Below are 22,452 nucleotides of genomic sequence, written 5' to 3'. Positions count from 1 at the left end.
GCCCAGCGATTTCCGACATGCCGGCAATGAAATGAATGCATTAAAGCGTGTTCATGTGACCCATAACCTAAAACTGCCGCGTCATTATGTTACATTAAAATTGTCGCGTTACACGTTGTATGGGTATTCACGAAGACCCCAGTCACAATTTCCAGGCGGTCTGTTCAGTGAATGCCCAGCATTTCCAAACATGGTAAGGACAGATCGTCACCAGAAGCAAGGTATGCCACGTGTATTCGAATTCACGGATCTTCCTCACAAGTGCACGAGCCACAAATTGCGCAAAGCTCACCATTAGCATCAACAGCTCATTGATAAAACACGTGCTCCTCCATGTTTATATGGGGTTTTGAATCGTGGTAGCGAGACGTAGCACGTAGGGAGGTATTCACAACCATTCCTGTTTAGGCCTAAAACGGTCTAAAACCAACCGCGAAAATGAAGGAAATCAGGTACAAACTTTTCTGTAAAAGTATCAGCACATGGGCACATTTAAAAACACACATGCGTACATTGACAACTGACTTTGCTTGGACTACACGTTATCTTCAGAACGACCTCGAATTCTAAACTGCATCACTTGAACAAAGTCTAACTACAGACATGACACCAACAAACCACGACGATCCCCCAGGGCGCCAGACCACTCTCCAATATCTGACACGCATGCGCAGCACATTATAAACGAGAAGCTCATCCCACACACGGCTCGATTCACAAGTACCTGGATATTCATTGTCTCGACCTTCATCTTCTAAAAACATCCCGCCGGTGTGCAGGAGCAATGCCAGAAACGATGAGTATATGGATTCATCTGTTGACGACCCCACTGATGACAACGTCCAACTAACAAGGGAGCATTCATTGGAATAAAATCGGGTTACCCTGCGTGTGCAGCTGGGAGTCCGTTCGAAGTGCTGCAATCAGTCTGGAATTGATTTTGTTTGGATATTTCAGTTGACTTCAGCAATGACCACACACAGCGGTGAGAAGGACTGATCGTCTGCTGGCTGCTCTGTGGAATTGCTGTGGCGCTCGTGGACTGGGACATAACTGTGATGACGCTATATGCTGGGTGCCTAAATGGGCTGAATAATTTGATTGCAGCACTGGAGCCTTACCTGCACTCCGTGAAGAGCTGGCCAAGAGCCGGGCCGTATTCTGATAAACCACACCTTTTTCTTTTGTGATCATTCTCGAATGTGAAACATCCCCGTTTGTGATGCCCAGAGTGTCAAGGCCCAGAGGACATTGCCAACCTTTCGTTCTTCACGCTCCTTGCTACTGCTACATGACATAGTTTGATAGTTTGATTCGCTCCATTTTTGTGCTTTGTTTGGGGTTTTCTCCTTTCATGTTGGTTAGCGTCTTACATTTTCATTGATGCATCCATCGCATAAAAAGCGTCCAATCTAGAGGTCTGAAACCACATGCCAAAAATCGTGTGCACATTACGCAAATTTCCGTGCTAGCTTGAGCTTGATATTAAACAAGTCGATATAAAAACAGACCTAACGTTTGAGATGAGATATCAGACACAGACATTTCGTGCAAATACATTCTGGCGCAAATGCAAGTGCAGACCAGGCGTATAGAAACAACAAATTCACAATTAATCAGATCTTCATACACCACATCATTACGTTCGATCATGCCCACAAGGTAGCAAAACACGGAACACTACACTTAACTTTGGTCGTATGCTTTATGTCAAGACGAATTGCCTTGAGTGGTTCGCCTCACCCTCAGATTATGTGTCGATGACGCCATGATGGTGCCTGCCGGCAGTTTGCTGGCCACATATTACCCGATGGGCGTCACTGGCCGCGCCACATGCCTCGATACCGTGCGGCCTCAGCCTGACTAGTGATGTGATGAAGTGATTGTGACTGGCTGTCGGCGACCGTGAGCGCGGTTGCCTCAGGCGTCTCGTCCGCCAGGGGAGCGGCCTGGCGACGGTGACACGCGCCCACCGGACGCTCTGTGGGAGACCCGTGCTCGGGTGCAGAGCCGGCCGTCCCCCTGCTCAGACGGCCAGGCTGGCGGCGCAGACGGCCGCCAGCAGCAGCGGCAGCAGGCCGGCGGTGGCGGTGTCGGCGCCGCCGCCGGGGCCTCTCTCGTCGGTGCGCTCCCCAAGGCAGGCGTAGTCGGACGTGTAGGCGGCCAGACGGAACTGGCTGAGCGGCCGGCCGTCGCCCAGGCACGTGCCGCGCTCGTACAGCAGCCTGTACGCAGCGTCGCCGGTGACCACGTCGTCGTCGTCCTCGCGCGACGCGTTGGTGGACGCCAGGAAGGCGCGGTCGCCCACCTCCACCAGCTCAGCCAGCGCCTCGCAGCGGCAGCCGAATTGGTTACCGTATATGCGGTACAGCGGCACCGTCTCCTCGTTGTCCTGGCTCAGGATACGCCCGAAAGTGCCGTTGGCGGGCGCGTGCAGCCGGTTACCACCGAATGTGAAGGCGTACTTGGCGGGCGGCTGCGCGGTCTGGGGCCCGCGTGGGTCCAGCGCGTCGCGCCGCTCGAACGCGGCGAACACGCGGTTGCCCAGCCAGCCGATGGTGTTGTCCACCACCTCCGCCGTGGTGAAGCTGCCCGTCATCTCCGCGGTCAGGTTGCCGATGGTGTTGTCGCGCAGCCGGAACTCGTCGATGATCATGCCGACCTCGTCCGAGTCAAAGGACGTGATGTTGTTGTTGACAATCGTCAGCCGGCTGGGCTCGGGCGAAAAGTTGGGCCGAAGGTTGAGACGCAGCGTCTCCAGCCGGCCCACGCTGCTGTTGCGCACGACCACGTCCAGCACCTCGTCCACCTCGATGCTGAGCGCACCGAGCGTGCTGTTGACGACGCTGACGTTGACCGCCTGGGCCAGGCGCAGTTCGGCCTCCTCCTCGACGTGGCTGTTGGCCAGGCGTAGGTCGATGAGGTCGGAGCCGGGCCCGAAGGCGGCGCGCGCCAGCCGCTCGGCGACAACAGTGTCCAGCTCAAGCACTTCGCCGGTCAGGTGCATCGCGTCCGGCTCAGCCGTCAGGTTGGCGACGCGGCGCAGCGAGATGCGTCGGTGCGGCACCCGGTCAGTGTGCAGGCAGCGCTCCCGCAGCACCAGCTGGTCCACGTCGGTCAGCCGCAGCTCCGTCAGCGATATGGCGTTGGAGAGCGCCCGCGCCACGAACGTCACCTGGCTGCAGTTGCGTACCTCCAGTACCCTCGTGCGGTCCGACACGAAGGCTGTGGCGTCACCCAGCATCAGCGGCTGCAGCAGAGACATGTGGTCAGGGGGAGGGGTGGTGAGTCAGCAGCAGCGCACAACGGGCGACGCGCCCATATCAGACGCGTCCAGTGAATCGTCTTTGCTGTGATGTAGTTGCGGTTGTTAGGGTGTGGCGGGCTGGGGCCGGGGCCGGGGCCGGGGCCGGAGGCGGCCCACTTTGCGCGATGCTGGTATCGGCTGCAGCCGCGGCGACTGACTGCACTTCGGCCAGTGCCGCGCAAAAGTGATGCCGGCCTCCTTACTTATCATAACACGATGACGCTACGTAGTTCACTGTGGCAACAGCACTGCTGAAATCACCGTTTTAACGATTCAACTCGCTGCTCGTATGTCAACATATCAGATGTTTGGCGGAAGGCCAAGTTGTCTCCCGTCATTTCAGTTTACCCCGCCCGCGCAATAAAGACTGTGGCCTCCTCAGATACTGAATTGACACTGACAATTGACACTGACGCTGATACCGGGAAACTGAGTGCCATGGCGACACTGGATTGTAAATTTAATAGGAGCTGGACTGCCCGAGATATGCGCGCTCACGCGACCGACACGGTGATATCTGTCGACAAGGTTGTCCCATTCGCAGTCCAGTTTTCCCGTACACTAAACATCCACATTGATTAACTCGTTTTACAGTAAGCCAGGACATCCTTTATACCGAGACCCATGATAAGACCATGCTGAGGTGTTTACCCTCCGGCGAGCAAGTCCTTGACATTGGAACCTATCGCCTTCGCCGTATCGGACACGCCTGGCCATGTGGCGGACGTTGAGCCTTACCTGCTGCTCTTCGACGCTGCTGCAGTCGCACGTGACCTCTTCGAGGCCGCCGCGGTCCTGACAGGAGCAGTCCGAACGCTGGCAGAGCCACTGGATGGCAGGCGAGGTGGCACCGTCGCGGGGCGCTCGCTGCGGCAGCGCGCCCGTCAGCGCCGCCGCGGCGCACAGCGCCAGCAGCAGCTGCACAGCTCGTGTCGTCTTCATCTGCGGCTCTCTTTGGCTCGGATGTCACCGGCTGCAAGCAGCACTACAGGCGGCACGTCCGGGTGCGCGACTGATACAGGCGTGGCGGCCGGCACGCTGCTATATGCCGCGCGACGCCACGCTTCCGCGAACGTCCGCCGCTGATTCAGTCGGCCGGAAGGAACAGCGGATGACGTCACCCCGCCGCGCTGGTGACGTCACTCCGTCCGTGACGTCATCGGCCGGCGAGCAAAGCGCGCGGATAACGGCCGGCAGACCCAAAGCGGATTGGGACGGCACGCCACGCGAGGGGCCAGGCCGGTAGGCTCAACGTAGCGGTCGGTCGAAGTTCAGTCGGTGACCGCGGGCTCGACGGCACCGGAGGAACCGGCAAGGTTCTGCAGATCGGTGTGCTCCGCGCGTCCGTGTCCGCGCGACCTTGGAGGTTGGCGCTCGTCGCAATTTCGTAACCGCGAACGGACGCCGAATGTCGCTCCAGGAATGAGGTAACACGGGGTGGTGACGTCTCATGGCGCGTCTACCAATCCGGTGGCGGAGATGTTGTGACGTCATATACCTGTTTTGCGCTGGAATAGGCTTAAAGTCTTGGAACAACGGCAGCTTGTGGCGTCATTCATGGGATTCACAGGATAGCTTGGCCGTTGGACGAGAGATCACATACGGAGAGGCTATTCCTTAGTTCCAAGTGCACATGCTCTGGTCCGTGCCTTCCTGCGGATGCGGGACCTCCGTGGCTGACGCACGTGCAGGCCCTGTCCCCAGGCTTCCGGCAGCATGTCTCCGGAATAGTCCGCGTGACTCAGCCGCGGACGATGTCTCGTGATTCACCGGCGTCGCGCCGAGCACGCCACCTCTCGGCGCGCCCGGCGCCTCTGCTGTCCGCACATGCGGTGATTGGGCGGCTATACACCGTGAACTCTTGAGATCAACAGCGTTGCCACCCCGGTTTGAAGCCAAGGCCAGTCAAAGTTACCCGCGCGGGAGTCAAGCCGACACCAGGCGGCTGCCATGGCCATCCTGCGGCGTCAATGCGGTCGTAACGGAGGCGCTACGAGGGGCGTTCGCAGCGCAAATATCGTGAGACATCGTCTGTGCTTGACACTTCCGTTGATGTGTGCGCCCATTGCTGTGAAGGTTTGCGCACCGTCGCAAAATTGCGGATTAATAGTCGTTAGGATCCAGAACGCTTATGTAGTGTGTACGGCCAGTATACCTGCGTGAGATGGCGGTTATCTACACTCGAGCACGCAGACAGGGCCTCTACGCGCGTAGTTCACGCCGTCTGATGAATCGCCCAATTGCGAAGATTGCTGCGCGCATTTTGACCGCCCTAGTCAGCTTCATTCTGGACTCCGTTCTTTGCTAACAACTAGAGGCCCGTTCAGTCCTTGAAGTAAACAAATATGACTTGCGACGTAGCCGCCTGACTTACCTAGGACGTCACTGTCGGCACCCATTGCCTGCTTGGCCGAGGAGCGAAGTTCGAGTGGTAGCTCGTGATTATTGACATAACAACACCCAGCGGCGGTGGGCGCGCTGTAGACGGCCCTGCGAGCGTTGGGCAAGTGGTAAGCGTTAGGCCGTGTGTGAATGACATGGTCGACAACGATGTTCTTGATCACATAACTTGCAACAATTAGTTGTGCTAATGAAAAACATGGCATGCGCACGGCAACGCCACGTGGGAGGGTGTGCTGTCGGTGCTAACGTGGGCGAGGGAACGGAGAGCGCGTTGACTTGTCCTCTAAAGTATGAGAGATGAGTGCGATATATAAGACTGTAAGATAGCAGCCATGTTGTTCAGGGGTGGGGTACAGTAAGCACTCGTCACGGGAGAACCGAAGACTGTAAGATAGCAGCCATGTTGTTCGGGGGTGGGGAACAGTAAGCACTCGTCACGGGAGAACCGAAGACTGTAAGATAGCTGCCATGTTGTTCGGGGTGGGGACAGTAAGCACTCGTCACGGGAGAACCGAAGACTGTAAGATAGCAGCCATGTTGTTCGGGGTGGGGAACAGTAAGCACTCGTCACGGGAGAACCGAAGACTGTAAGATAGCTGCCATGTTGTTCGGGGGGTGGGGACAGTAAGCACTCGTCACGGGAGAACCGAAGACTGTAAGATAGCTGCCATGTTGTTCAGGGGTGGGGTACAGTAAGCACTCGTCACGGGAGAACCGAAGACTGTAAGATAGCAGCCATGTTGTTCGGGGTGGGGAAGTAAGCACTCGTCACGGGAGAACCGAAGACTGTAAGATAGCAGCCATGTTGTTCGGGGGTGGGGAACAGTAAGCACTCGTCACGGGGAACCGAAGACTGTAAGATAGCAGCCATGTTGTTCGGGGTGGGGAACAGTAAGCACTCGTCATGGGAGAACCGAAGACTGTAAGATAGCAGCCATGTTGTTCGGGGGGTGGGGAAGTAAGCACTCGTCACGGGAGAACCGAAGACTGTAAGATAGCAGCCATGTTGTTCGGGGGTGGGGAACAGTAAGCACTCGTCACGGGAGAACCGAAGACTGTAAGATAGCAGCCATGTTGTTCAGGGGTGGGGAACAGTAAGCACTCGTCACGGGAGAACCGAAGACTGTAAGATAGCAGCCATGTTGTTCAGGGGTGGGGTACAGTAAGCACTCGTCACGGGAGAACCGAAGACTGTAAGATAGCAGCCATGTTGTTCGGGGGTGGGGAACAGTAAGCACTCGTCATGGGAGGACCGAACGTGCCGTCCATTTGGCTAAATAAATCACCAAAAAAGAAGGGGAGGGGCCCTCCTGCCGCGCCCATGTTGAAATTGCGCTACGTTTAACGGCTATAGATGAGACAGTATTAGTAGCCGTATTCCTCGTGGAATGTACGGGAGAATGGAGAGATAGATGTGATATTTCGGCAACATGCCTTTTTCGAAACCATATTCGTCTCGATAAAGGCATGTAGCCGAAAAATCTCATCTATCGCTCCATCCTTCTGTTTATTATGCGAGGAATAAGGCTATTAAAACTGTTCCATGTCTAAGCATAATGCTCCTCGCAAATGCACTTAACAGCTCAGGTTAAACGTGGTTTAAATGTTGAAAATGCATACTAAATCCCCTATTTTTTCAGGCAGGATTCAATATAAAACCGTCGGCAGCTAATTAGAAGAGCCTGGGCATGATCAGGTGGATACAAATGGGTTGAAACTTTTCATGCATTTCAATGTCAAGTGCCCTCTCTGTGTCGTTTCTTCTTATTCTATTGTCATGCTTACAATTTGTCATGAACGTCGTAACAGGTAAAACGTATGTCATAAAGCAATAAAATGTACGTTTAAAATTATTTTGCCATAACAAAACAGGAAAACGTAATTAAATCGTAAGATAAGCAGCTTGAATAATGGTGATCGCGTCAAACCCCCCTTATGTATAAGTAAGTGTATGTTTATATAACCTTACCCTTGTGCATTTTGTATGCGTGTTATGAAACCAGCACGCATGCGATAAAGTTTCAAAAAGGATGTCCATGCGGTGTTATTTAATGACGTGTTTTACCATTCATAAGGCTCAAGGTTGTAGATTGTGACCGGTGAGTGCTGCGCACCTAACATTTGTAACCTGCTTTCGCACTTAAAGTGGCGCGCACGTGCATAAAAACATGCGGTGTAATATCAAAATGGTAACAAACGCTACTTCTCCCGCGGGCGTTGCGTACATTGTTCTGGAGATAAAAAGTATATTTCCAATGATCTGATATGACCGCATAGATAACTTACAAGGGTGTGTAACACATCAAATCGATGAGTTTTGCGAAGGCTCTCCCCTGTCACCTATCGTTTGTCTTTAACATGCGTGATTCTCGTGATGGCATCGAGACCTTTCTGGTCACTGGAAAGCCAGGTGAAATATGTGGGTCAGCATGAAAAACGCTGGGTTATGGTTGTACCGACTCACACTATTTGTTATCACGTTACACTCACTACGAGATGGTAGGAAATGGCTTAACACGCGCTCAGGTCGGGGTCAAATTGACCCCTTCCGAAGGGTCTTCTTGGAATGGTTTCTGAACGGCGCGGCGCAGCCGTATACAACTGAATAGCGGATCGTTTGGTGTCAAAAATTTAGATGTACCTTGTGAGGTCACTGACCTACGGCAGGTTAAAGTTAGGCGATGGATTCAGCGAAGTCAAGTTCAAGGGGATCGTTTAACCTGGTATGTCAACGGAGTGTTAGACGAAGCAATACATCTCTGAGATACTTTCTTAGGCAACACAGCAATGAAATGAGCAAATTCCATTGACCTAGGGTCAGGTATGAAGGTCAGACAGAGGTCAAAACTCACCTGTTTCATTACTCTAGGGCTTGCCGAATGGGGAGGTGTCGGGTGCTCATTTTGAAGTGAATGACCCAGATCAGCATTTTGTTTTTAGAAATATGTTGCCAGGCGTGATCTTTGTCGCTTGTTCAACCACAAAACTCGAAACATTCTTGTATGATTTGGTCACCATGACCTTCAAAAGGTTAAACAAGGCCACTGACCCTAATTGAGCATGTGACCTCTTGCGTGGAACAGGTATTAAGCTTCTTGGGGCACTGTGGAGACCAGGCTGAAGTTTGACCCTGTTTGGCCTTATTTCACCCGAATGTCATGACCCAAGAACCTAAAAATTTGACCTAAGTGTGCTCACATACAGACCAATACACCACGTCAATTTAGTGTCTCTAGCTATTCTAGCTCTTGAAATATCGACGGGGTCCAAGTTGACCCCCATCTGAGCGAAGGGTATCCAACCGGCCACCTGGGCGCGTGTTACGACCCCATCTCGAGCATGCTAGCCGTTTTTTTGTAGGGATGGTTCGTGTGAGAGTACTCCTGAGAGGTTGGAAGTGTTCCACCGTTCCCCCTGCACCCGTAATCAGTCCGCCGCCGATGGATGCTAACGAGGTGGATTGCCGTGCCTTTCTTCGTGTGTTCTGGCGGCAGATAAACTGGGATGTTCGGTAGCATTCTTGCTGCTGTATCCACGGCAACGATGCCACTTGCGTGGGGGGCTCAGAGAACACGCAAGGGGCTCCGCTTGGCATATGCACTGAACCGAAAACCACACCAACCAATAAAAGCAATGATGATGATCTTCTCTCGTATGCCCCTCTGTATGCGTTTTCATACCAATCTTAGAAACGGCTTCATGTGTACCTGACCGCTCGGAACTGTCCCCAAGCTGTCGGCATTCCCGTAAGTGGCCTCTTCGCCCGCGATGAGTGCAGGAGGGCATCCCTTTCACCTCCTCGCGCAGCTGGTTGTTTACGCTGGATTTGAGTCTGGAATGAATGTGAGCGAGGATTTTGGTAATGCGACGCGTGCAGTTTGGACAGATCAGTCTTCCGCGTGGTGCGTTGCAGGAGGCGATAGTCGAAACAGCACAATAACGATGGCAGCGTCAAATTCGAAGATCGGACTATATTTTAGGAATCAAGTTTGTGAGAGACTGACTTGCAAGGCTCGACCATCCATTATGTGTCTATAAGTGTGGTGGACACGCATATTTTATTCCATCGCGGGTGTTTTCCCGGTTAGCTCAGTCGCTAGACCGATAGACTCGCTATCAAAAGGCCTTGGTTCGAATCCCAACAACTCCAATGGAGAATTGGGGCTGTGACACATGCATGCTTGAAAGCTAAACACCAAGTCCCATGAAATTTGCTTATTCAATTGCTGTGTTGCCAAAGAAAATCAGGTGCCATTGAGTCCCTTATCAGAACTCGACGGCACCTGAGGAGAGCCTTAGAATTGACTGACCGAAATATTGTGCACATACTAACAAACCAGACGAAGATGGTTGTCCGAAGGATTACCCCATCCGTGAGGTGCGATCTGCTTTGTGAATCCGTTGCACATCATTCAACATTTCTAACAATCTTCACTTTTATAGCGCATCTTAAGTACGGTTCCGAAGTGATTTGACCTTGGATCGGTGAATGAGATGTGTGACTCTTGGTGTCGGTGTCTTCTCCACATCTGCGCTCGTACGCGAAGGTTGATTGAATACGCTCAGTTTCTTGACCAGGAAACGGGCACCATTTGCATCAACATTTAATATGCAGTATGTTATTGTGTGCTAAAATGCAACATTTTTCTGCATCTAGCCATATACCTTCAACCTATTTCTCATTCCAACTTTTTTGTGTCGGCCACTTCGTGGCAAGCAAGCTGTGGCAGCTAAGCTGATCTCGTTGTCGGTAAGGTTTTTCGAGCACGATTGTGTGAATGGCCGTTGTAAACAGCACACAGCACCGGCCGTCACAGGTTACAAGTGATGCAACAAGTTCAACCAAGTGATGCAAGAACCAACTGAGGAACCAAGTCATGCATTCAAGGAAAGTGATGCAACTGGGTCGAAACCCCCTCGGAAATGACCGCAATATGGATTGAATGCGCCTTGTATTTCTAGGATGATAATCAAACCATGAAGTTATAGTATTCTGCAGCTGACGTTCTGCCAGTACTCTCCCATTCATCCAGCGACGACATGTTTCATAGCCTTCTCACCATGATTAAGCCAAACTGCTCCAGACCTAACATGAATGCCATTCATTTCAATGTGCTGCAATTTTCCTTGTGAATCTCCTCTTATTTTCAAACGATGAACAAGAGGAACGTTAAGTTGTTCATCTAACTAAGCGTCTATTTTATGCATTTATTTATTGAGCTTTTTTCTCTCCTGTTGTCTGTTATTTCTTTTCACCCCCTTTCTCTCTAGACGGAGCGTAAATCTCTTGATATTTTACATCTACATCTACCACGCTTTCTTCCAAACTGTCGGATGTCAGCGAAAAATCAAACCTGGCCTTTTTCAATGAAGGAGGTTTAATTCTCCAAAGAGATCTCAATCTACCCACATCTCCGGCATTAATTGTGTCGGCAAGTTGTGATCAATATATGTATAGGAAGATGCCTGTTGGTTATATGCATATATATATATATATATATATATATATATATATATATATATATATATATATATACATGTACATACATGGAAGCAATTGTGTTCATATGGTACCTTAATGCACTCATGCATTATGAACCTGATTATCTCTTCCCTACCCCTAACGTTATTCTCCGGGGTATAATTAAAAGTGTTTTTATAGCCTGGCGTCTACAGGCGAACCTAGTCAATGCGCATCCGGTGGATGTCTCTGTCCACTGTTTCTGGCAGTGAAGCTCCGTTCTGACATCGTCTGGCAAGTCTGCCGATGTTTGCCTAAAAAGGTTGGCTCTCTGTGAGAGCCTAAAATTCTTTCCTCTGTTCTGATGCATCTACCATTCCTACGGTCAGAGACTGTTTCGAGGAAATCGGTTTTGAAATAGGCACCTGTTTTGTCTCAAGTGTTGCGTCTGAATGGTCTCGGTGCACGCTGATTCCTTGTTCTTATAGCAGTGCACACATTGAGGAAGACAAACGTTATGTTTTACTTCTCGGATATCAAAAACTTTTCTGGAAATGGGCAAGACCACGGCAGTTCATGGAGCACAAACTCATTGCACTCATGGATTTATATGACATTTACGCAGCATCAATCCATTAGTCCTATAGAGTGAACCGTGCCTCTAGAAAGCGCAACCAGAAGCGTATTTTTTCATGTAACTTGAGTTTCGGCTTTCATCTCTGACTCCACTTAACGTCCTTCCCATTCCCACCAACTCCCTTTGACCTGCCACTGGTCAGCGCGTGACAGCATTTAACGGGAATAGCCCTGGGCAATAATGACGTCACAGCATCCCATTGGCCGGCCACAAAAAGCAATGACCCGCTGTTGAGATGCAAGGCAAATTCAGAAAAATCAAAAATAATTATATTGACGAGGCGACGGTAAATAGCACAGAGAGCAAGACACAAACAATACGCTAAGCGTAGCTGAGGCGGACGCGAAAACAGCTCCTACTTTAATGCTTGCTTTTTATTCGGCCATAACAACACAGTTTGTCAAAACTGACATGCAGAGTGACACAGCAAGTAAGCAAAACAGGTAAGAAACAGAAAAAAACGAAATAACAGCGTATCGATGAGAAGCCAAACAAGCTGCAGGGACACTTACTTCCCAGCCACGCTCCTCTCTGTCTGACTACTTGATGCTTGAAAGCTCAGCGATCTGTCTCAGCTCTTGGGGTTCATGCTGGGCACCAGCGGCCTCTGCCGGGTGGCCGCGGCCGCCGTCGGTTGCCCCGGTCCCGTTCTTCAGCTCTGTGACAAGTTGCCGATCATTGAATCTCGCAGGCCGGCTATCTCCGGCACGCTTGACGTAGACGAGTCTCTCTTGGAAAACACGGCGTGGAGTTTGTTTCCTTTTTAACTTCCAGCTGTTTGATAAACACGTTGTGTTTACCTACTGTCAGTTAACAGTCTTTATGATAAACAGCTATTCGTTCGGATTCGCTCGTTTGGTGGCGAGGATAGGCCTCGCTTCGTACAGCGTGCCTCGTAGGTTCTTCTAAAAAACATCGATTACTTTATTGCCATCTTAAAGCTGATGGACAGTACCGATATCAGCTATAGTGATGTGCAGTTCTGCTTGGTGATCTGTGCTGTGCTGCGAGGTGCTGCGAGTTGATCTGCTGTTTTGTTTACACCCGGATAATATTTTTAAAAAAGTTTAAACCGTTTTGACATAAGTGATAGAACCCTGTGGTCTATTTCGATGTTTTCTAGATGCCCTTTCCTCTGATGGCGTTCTTCTCCTGCCTCTCTTAGACACATGAACAGAAACTCAATGTTCGCCCTCTCAAAAGATTACCCTCGAAGCATTCAGCTCGTTTTGCAAGCGAAGCGAACTTCAAATAAATCTACTGAATGAATTTCTGGCTTTCCTCTTTCATAGTTTTCTGAATCATCTCTTGGATTGATGTGGACTTCACCTTGCCTGCGGTTTGATTTGGTTTGGCCTGTCATGTTGAGCAGCTCATCTGAGTCGCTGAGCCGCTGTCACTTGCTGCCACGTGAAGGTGCCACCACACACAGCGGTGGCACCTTCACGGTACTTCACTTGCGGACTCACTCCGGTCACTGAGTGGTGGCACCTTCGGGTCGTCGGCGCCGCGGAGGAAAGCTATGGAGGCACTCTCGGTCGGCTCCACAACACTCATGTCGAAACTACAGTCTCTCTCATGTCCGACACAAGTCCAAACTTAGGTCGCTGTCGGGCCACCAAAGTGCCAAAATTCACCTCAAATCAGAGATCAGCCGTCTTCATTGCGTGGAGAAATGATGTACCCTGCGAAGTATCAGACCAGACGGACAAAATAGCTGCGACCTTACCTGACTGTAGTAGGCATCGCCGTCATCATCCTGCTACCATGTGCGTCACACGGAACCTGTTCGCCATTTCACATGGGATTTTACCGACTTGGTGTGCAAGTTCACGCCGGTCCGTCGCATTTCATTCCATTCTGCACGGGCCGCTACGTCATGCAATGTGATGCAATCACGTGCCTGGCGGTAACGCGCCACTGCGGCACGCGGCCACGAGGTGCTGATCTGCGCGGTCGGGGGCAACACTGTGTCGGTGGAGATTCCCTGGCGGGGTTTCGTGTCACGCGTTGCTTGACTCAGACTACGGGGTAAAGTCGAGGGGCTCGGGCTATTTCGGTCATCGATGCCTGTATTTATAGCTGACCATTTGCACGCAAAACTGCTACCGCTCTACTCGTCACAGATTGTGCCACTCCCACCGGAAACAACCCACTTCGGGCCATTTTTGTGGGAGGCGTAGCAGAACGATTCGCACAATCTTATCGCAGGCTTTTAGCGGAAATACGCTGATGAACGATGCGCTCCTTACCGCATCAATCCTGCGTTGGATTTGCGTGAAAAAAGTACCGACGCCTATCACGCGAGCTCGCCAAACGACGTTCAATGATAGGCTTCAGCAACACCTTTCATCATGAAACAATCTTTAAACAACAATAAAGGCCATCCCAGAGCGCACCATTTCTGCATTCCTGGAAATCACTAGTCTCCGTTAACGTCGCGGCTACCAAGTATTCTGGTGTGTACGTTGGTGGCGGTGACTATAGATGTATAGTTAGTGATTTTCTCACATATAAGGAGTTGACAGATAGTATTAAGTTCCAGGAGTGGTGACTGACGGCCCGCGGCTGGTATTATCCAGGCTGTTAAAATGCTGTGCGCAATGTTGGGTTGGCGCAGTGCTATGTGCTCGCGGTCAAGCCAAGGTCATTGCTATTTAGCTGTCACGAAGGCGTATCCTTGTCGATGTCATGCTTGCGTCACATTCTGTCGCCTTCAAGAGGCTCGTCCTGCTATGCTTATTGTTGCGTTGCATATCCTGAATATTTGTACATTTTAATGGAATTTGGACTGTACAGATTTGAAGCATTTACACTCATGATCAAAAGCTGGAAGTTCATGTCGCGTCTGATCACTGAGATATGATATTGGTCACTGAGTTATGATAGTTTTGAAAGGTTTGCGCGACTTAATTGTGAACAGCCGCGGCTTTACATGGCATTCTTGGTGCCACATTCTTGGTAACACATCGGTCTGCCGACTGCTTCTTAAAGCGTTAGGTGTTCACATAATGACAATGATGATGCCCGTTACATTAGCCAATATTGGTAGATGTCAACGCCATGATAGGCCAGAAAGTTCACTGAACGTTAAGTTGCCAGACGTTGGTGGTGTATCGATAAACAGGACTGCTGCTATGTATGTTAGATGGGTGTGATCTTCCATTCAATTTCAATCACAAATTGATATCTTGAAATACGCCTGAAGTATTGCTAGTAAACACATTATTTAGCAATTTCATCATTGCAAGTGAAATTTGGAAGACTTTTCATACATGATTAAAGTCGCGGAAGCTTACGGAATGTCTTTGACATTAATATTGGAATATGTTAGCTCGTCAATACATTGCGTCATGATGTAATATGATGCACCTAGATGTGTTTAAATTGCCCCTGGTACGCGCATGGGCGCTCCCAGCGATGGGCAGGTCGCGCAGAGGAACCAGCATGAGGTGAGCAGAGCAGGCTGCTGACGGCATTCAGTATGGGGCGAGCAGAACAGGCTGCTGACGGCATTCAACATGGGGCGAGCGGAGCAGGCTGCTGACGGCATTCAGCATGGGGCGAGCAGAACAGGCTGCTGACGGCATTCAGCATGGGGCGAGCAGAGCAGGCTGCTGACGGCATTCAGCATGGGGCGAGCAGAGCAGGCTGCTGACGGCATTCAGCACGGTGTGAGCAGAGCAGGCTGCTGACGGCATTCAGCATGGGGTGAGTAGAGCAGGCTACTGACGGCATTCAGCATGGGGCGAGCAGAACAGCCTGCGGAGGGCATCCAGCATGGGGCGTGCAAAGTAGGCTGCGTACAAGGTGGTTTTGCGAACAGCGCATTCGTGGGTGTTGGTGATACCACATTATTTGGGAGAGAAAATAGAGGGCGCTGGTGGGAAGGCGGTGCCATGTGGTGGCATATGCTCACCCTCGTAATCTACAGGATTCCAGGCGGGGCATATGGCGTGGTGCACAGCGCCGCTCTGCGACTAAACGGGAGTGTAGTGTGCCAGTTGTCTCCTGTCAGCGTGATTGCGAAAAGCCAGTGAAAGGCTGGACCCCTGTTGAGAAGAAGGCCGGACCTGGATGTGTTGAGGCAGAATCCATGACTTTACATGTAGGGCAGGAGTCAGTTGACGGATATCATCTGCGGCAAGAATGTACTGCGCAAAAATGTGGAGCTTGGGAAATACTAATTTTGGCCGCGGCTATCAAGAGAGTATCTTGAATGCTGTGTTCTCGCAATTGAGTGAACAAGTCGGTAGCTTCTGCAGTATGGCTACACGTTACGAACATATTATACATTTACAGTCAGTTCTGACAACTTCTTGGCAAGTATGGTAAGCTCTCGTCTACCAAGAAAGTCTTCTCATGTAATCTTTTCCTAGAGCAAGCAGAATATTTGAGATTCAAAAAGTTTTTTTTTTTGTCAACCCGACAAAGCCCCGCAACACATGTTGTCATCGCGCGCCCTGTCATCGGCGGTAGTGCTATAAACGCTAAGCCGCAGACCACGATGCCAGACAACATCCATCGACGATGTAAGCTCGTCTTGTAGGTACCCGCCAGGCAGGCCAGACGGGTGCAGCACGACTGGGGCAACGTGGTAGGGACATGCGCCCATTTGCTCGTCGGGGATCACGGTCGCTCGTGCCATTGAAATGCCTTGTTCTCTACAGCTGCGGAAGTCCCGTTTATGACTCCTGGTCTGGTGTGCGGGCGCAACGTGCATGCCGGAAGTGGAACCGACTGATCTTACTTTGTTGCGCAACTCTGATGTCACCCCACTGCCGGTGCCGTCAGTGTTTCCGTTTGTGGGCCTCGTCACGCGCGTCCTTGAAGCCGTAGCTGTTCCGTGAGTGGCTGCCATGTTCCAGGCTGAACTGTTTTAGGTGGGTCGTAAAACAGACAAATCGCCCGCGCCCTGTCCGGCCGAAATCACATGTGTGGGCTGGCTGCTAGTTGGCGGTTGGCATCAAGGGTTAGATCCTTGCAGACCTAGAAAATAGCGCGTATTTTATTACGGTTAAAATACAATCACGAAAAATGACTGAAAGAAAAGATGCTCCTCTCGGGACATGTGCTGTTTTACATTTGAAAACGTCCAGTCGAATCCCACAAAGTCAGCGCCGGTTCGTTGTTGGCACATTGAGGCACCGAATGTGACAATTAAAGTCAAATCGCGCTGAGAAGAAAACATGTTGAGGACGAAGAAATGCGCCGGTAGATAGTGCGAAGTGTGTCAGAATATTTGATCAAAGTAAAAGAAAACACGTCGTTTTGCTTGCTCATTTATCAATTGACACAGTCTTCATTTCTCTAAACATTGCCGCACACTCTTGAATTTCTTAACAACAATGCTGCACGCACTTTTCAAGTCCCGCGCGCTGAGCCCAATCGTCTTCAAAGGAAATCATGAGCTGCAGTTAATAAATCTGCAACAGTGTCTGAGTCTTACGCATTATTGTGAAGCACTGAAGCCTGGGAGCTTAAATAGTACTATTTTCCTTCACGTGTGTGGGTGACCACGAGTCCTCAGGCAGGAACCCAATCTGTTTGAACGGCATAACGGATTCGCTTTATGCGTGGCAATAAGACACTGCCGCCACTGGCGGCCGGCCATTCACGCAATGCGAGTGCACCGATACGTAAATGAGAAGTTCACCCCAAAGGAGGATGGTGTGAACATTTCAAACGACTTTTGAGAAAAAAAATAATGCTACAACTGAGCCTGCTGAACATAAACGCTAAAGGGGTCTTTTGAGACCGACAGATAGTTCGGGATTCTCTTGAAGTTTCTGCATTCGTTGGCCGCGTGACTCGACGTGGCAGAATTCAAGCATGCTTGCCATAGCAAGGTTGATATCCTTCGTACAGTGGCTGAATGTTGCTAAAATGATATTCGTATTAACGTGGTGAAATGGTGTCTGGTCGCAGGTTGGTTGGGTATTGGGGCTGGTGCTCCATCCTATGAAAAGCTGGCATTTCGTCCACATTCACTGAAACGTCGTTTACCGCCCCACCACCGGCTGTTCCATCGGAAGGTGGGGAGGTGATGCGGCTTGTTCATCCACTGCATATTACCACTGATCCGCTTTTCATGTTATGCTCCTTTCAGTCAGGCGAAGATTTTAGCTATGTCACTGGTCCATATCGCACAGCCCGCGCTTTGCCCAATAATCCACCTTGACTTACTTTGATCTCATGACTTCACCTGTTAGCGGGTGTTCGAGCATGTGGGCGGTCGTGAATGAAGTGAAAGCATAAATTTAGTGTGGTAGTCGAGAAAAAAGTACGAATACAGTTCGACGTAGATGCTGTCGCGCGTGTAAATGTGAAACGCAGGTCCATAATGATGTCCATTTTGAGGTCCATTTTGCGGCCCGCTCCCGGAACATGCCTGGCACGGCTTTTTCTTCAGTAACGCACAAGCTGAAGCCATCAAGATGTCAGCAAGTGTGATAGTGCGAAAGCTAGCGCGAAGTCGTCTGTAGCTTTCAAATTGCGTCTCAAATGCGTACATGTCGTGCGGCAGGACATGCGCAATTTGGGTACCTCATGAGGTGCGCGCCAACTTTGACGCTGCATGCCTACGTTCGGTCAGATCCTTGAAGCCATGGTCGTGAAAAGCCGTGTGGCATTTAGCAAGGCTACAAAACACGTTCTGCGATTATGCTATCACTCAGAATGCCAAATTAGGCTTAAAATGTCCGCTGAGCTGGCGAAGTTCACAAGCAAAAACTAAGCGGCAACCACAAGTATTTTTCGATATAAATGCCCAGTCACTCTGGTCCATGGTGTTGAAAGGCAATACGCGTGGTCACGATTGGCTGACGCATTGTTCGTTAGTCATAGATCTTCCAGATGGTTCCGCGGCCGGGAACTGGGTCACACATTCCAGGAATGTATGACGTCACGGGCAGTGGTGTGACGTAGTGAAAATCCAGCTCTATCGCGCAGCGTGTACTCTGGACACCTGGAATTTTGAAGATGTCAGTATGTATTCGCGTGTGTCGTTTGCGTCAACGTAATCGCATGCGTCCTTGTGTGTATGGCAGTGCGCGCGTCGGCGCGGCCGCTGGCTGCCGCGCCGCCGGCCGAGCGGCCTTGCCCACTGCCGTCAGCGGCGCGGACAGGATGCGTCAGGGTCAGGGCTGAGGTAACCGGGGCCGTTCTCAGACGAATGGGCTGAGGCACCGGGCCGCAGACGGATGAGTGGCGTACGTGCCGACAATTGACAGGTTGAGTGTGCTTTTTCCATCAGTAACGTTGGGGAGGCGACCCCGACAGCCGATTTCGGTACCATGAGATAGAGATGTGTGATGGCAAAGGTCTTGCCTGGCTAACGGCTCAAAACTCCCCCCCCCCCCATCCAAATTGCTCCTTTGAGGAATCATACAATTCACCGGCTTTCAAAGTCTTCTGTATTGTCCATCACAGCAAGCAGGTATCCTACTGACTTTCATTTCAATCGATTAACTGATGACGTGATATTTGAATATCATTCCAAGACGCATTCCCTGCTAGTGTTGAGAGCATTTACCCCAGTTATCACCGTAATATTTAGGCACTTATTTTGCACAGTTCAGTGACGTCATTATCCTTATCTTGCAGTCCCTGTAGATGCTGTTGTTAACGAAGTGTTTCAGTCCGTTTTCTGCAGCAGGTTTTGCAGCCGGTCGCTGTCACGGGCTAAAGCAGGCATTTCCAACCGGGGGGATTCCCCACGGCGGAACACAAGTCTACGGGGGAGGATTGCAATGTAGCTAAATCACCAACGCGGCACTGGATCTTGAAGCATGACGTCAGGCGAAGCTGTGTAACGTCACTCGTCCTGAGCGCCAATGAGAGCGTGTCCCTTGCCTTGGCCTCCCACAGCCTGTCTGCAGACGACTTCAACACTGCCAGACGACAGGCAATGTGAGACAGTGACTGACGACTGAGCTAATCATAGGAGACAACTAGACTGCCAGTACCGATGATTATTTCGGTAATGTCCAGCCATAGCAGACATGGTTGCAGTTCAATTCGAGGGGACCTATCTATGGTCAGATCAATCTCAGGTCATGCAGAATTAGATGTTATTCTATCCTGACACATTGTGTACTCTAGACTAAATACACTGCTCGCATTATGGTTTAAAAAATTCAGTTACGCTCTGCGATGCCGTAGGAAACGGATTGGCTCCGGCTATATGCTTTTGGACTCAGGCGTGAACTCGAAATTGGCCTCTGTGTCCAGAGGACCGGGTTCAGCCTTGGACTCATGGCTGTGGGAATAATTTGGCTGGGCTTGGACTTGGACTCAGATGCACCTAATGTGAAAAACGTGGAGTCGAACATAAAACTCCGACTACGACTCCGATGCCTGGGCTGGCGCTCAGATTATCAGACTCAGGCCCCGATCCGCTGACGGCATTAGCCAACAGCATGCTCAGATGGTCTCCCGTTTACCTCCACCCAGTCCAGATGTGCAAACAGGATGTGTTTATGGGAGATTCCCAGTGCCGTCCGTGTGTGACCCCAATCAAGGGTATATATATATATATATATATATATATATATATATATATATATATATATATATATACATACATACATACATGCATATGCAAGGCTCCGAATAAGGTGGAGTGGGTCAGTCTAGTAATGCGTGGTGGTCAATGAAAGTTGCTTGTTGTGTCTATCTGGTACCATTGTACCAGATAGGTACTGAAAATGTTGATTACTACATGAAAGTTGTAACCGTATTACTGCAAAGTGAGGCTTATGCAGTGCGTATCATGTTACGTAACAGGTCGTTTTATTCTTTTTGCCTGCCCAAAAAATTCGTCAAACCTGGAACCCGTAAAGTTAAAAGTATAATTAAGATGGCGCGTATGGATGTAGGAACGGCATAATAGCTTTGGGGGGGGGGGGCAAATATATGTTAACGCAGTTCCCTTTGTACATCATCGTAGGCGTTGCATCGACTGTCTGGAAAAGTGAGGTCATATCCCCCAACCACCCACTCCGTTCCAATAAACCAATCATCGTGCGGCATAACTGTCCGAGTAGAAAACGTCTTAAAGGCGGTCATTTCATCTGATCGTTGAACCATGGCCGGCTTGACCTCCGGCGATGCACGTCAGTCAAACTGGAGCGGCGGCAGGGCGCGAGAGCCGCCGCTGCGTCGCGCCTAATGATGGCGTCTCTGTGCGGCGACCACATCTGTGGGGTGCCGCCGCTCCGCCACGGCGCCAGCGGCCGGCCCGCGGCCCAACTGAGGCCGGCGACCGCCCGCACAGCCGGCGCCGCCAATTCGCCGAGCTGCGGCCGCTTTTCAACGACACCAAATTGGCGCGTCCCAGACGGAATGGCTGTCACCGTGTCGTTCCCAGGTGCGGCGGCGCGGCCATGGCACGCCGCGAGACGCGGCGGCGGCGGCCGCCGGAAATGGCGCCAATCGGCCGCGGCGCCTCAGATGTCGGGCCGGGTCAGGCTCGGCCACCGGCGACGCGCCACACGTGTGAACAAAGGGCGCCGCCGCCGCGCACCTGAGCCGGCTCCGGATACCGTCCGGGTCCTGCCCCCCCCCCCCCCCTCCCCCTCCCGCTCCCCCGGAGGCCGCTGCGGCCGGGGTTTCTGCACCCATTCGTTGAACGTGTGGCCGGCGTGGGCGCTGCGCTCCGCGCGGCCGCTGGTGTTTGCGGCTGGCGGAGAAGCGGCCAGCCTTTGTATTGTGCTGTGGCTTAAGAGCACGGCGGCTGCCAGGGTCGTTATGTGCCCACGGAAGCGGGCAGACTACCGAACGGTCTGACCAGTCCCGCCCGCCGGCCGACCGTAACGAGGTGGCAATCGGCCCGTCGCCGTCATCGCGCTGTAGACCCAGTGACGTACGGTCGCGCCGCACGCTGACGCCACGGATCGAGGGCGGTCGCGACGTAGGGAAACCCGGTATCCGACCTCCGGTCGTACCTGAATCATTTCAGGACGTGAACGGTTCTTTACCAAGGCTTTTGCGGGCTCGTGCTGTGGGATTGCCGATAACGAGTCTTGGAGGCCGATTAACGCTTCGTCGCTTCTGAGCACGGAAATAGTCTAGGTCGCTGGAGATGAGGTGGGAGTATTCCAAAAAAACTGGGGGCGTTGCAGTTAGTTTAAAGGGATTATGGCACCTTTTTGTACTTTTCACATATTGTTAGATCAGATGCGACCGATTTGGTCGGTAATATCAGTTTTTCCAAGTCCCTCTGGATAGCTTGGAATTTTTATTTGAAATAGATGCTCTTATGACAGAGATCTCATTGGGCTCCCTGCTCACTGCTATGAAAGTGATGCATTTCACTTGTCTTGCTTTTTTCCAGCGGATGTGTTCTGTTATGTTTGCAACATACTAATTTGTCATAATGCTTGTGAAATATATGCTACGAAGGCATGACACACTCTGTTTAGAGTAAAATATATACGATCATGAGACTGTTATCCCGCGAATTCAACGAAACGTTTTACTGTTGCTTTGATTTCTCCCCTATGGCGTTCACCACATTGGCTCTTTTCGAGGTGTCCTGTGGCCGCGGGAATTGGAGTATCACATGGTCCATAGTGACTGGTTCAGACTTAAACCAGTGCGCTCCTCGGTAACTGGCCCGTGTTGCCCGCGGTGCCAGCCATG

General features: G+C 51.2%; 2 protein-coding genes across 2 annotated transcripts in view; one reads left to right on the top strand and one right to left on the bottom strand.

Moving 5' to 3' along the window:
* The window catches only part of ND-19 (NADH dehydrogenase [ubiquinone] 1 alpha subcomplex subunit 8), a 108,791-nt gene that overhangs the window by 14,177 nt on the left and 72,162 nt on the right, over positions 1–22,452 (top strand). The gene's annotated exons all lie outside the window — the stretch shown is intronic.
* LOC119110341 (uncharacterized) lies at positions 1,469–4,323 on the bottom strand. Its single transcript, XM_037234120.1, has 2 exons — positions 4,046–4,323; positions 1,469–3,250 (listed from the first exon to the last, which is right to left on the bottom strand). The coding sequence occupies exons 1-2, from the start codon at positions 4,247–4,249 to the stop codon at positions 2,027–2,029; spliced, it is 1,428 nt and encodes a 475-aa protein (XP_037090015.1). The 5' UTR covers positions 4,250–4,323; the 3' UTR covers positions 1,469–2,026.

Source organism: Pollicipes pollicipes, unplaced genomic scaffold, assembly GCF_011947565.3.
Source record: "Pollicipes pollicipes isolate AB1234 unplaced genomic scaffold, Ppol_2.1 Scaffold_7231;HRSCAF=8579_pilon_pilon_pilon, whole genome shotgun sequence".
Lineage (NCBI taxonomy): Eukaryota > Metazoa > Arthropoda > Thecostraca > Pollicipedomorpha > Pollicipedidae > Pollicipes > Pollicipes pollicipes.
Note: the sequence above shows the minus strand (reverse complement) of the source record. Positions and strands in the feature narration are given on the sequence as shown.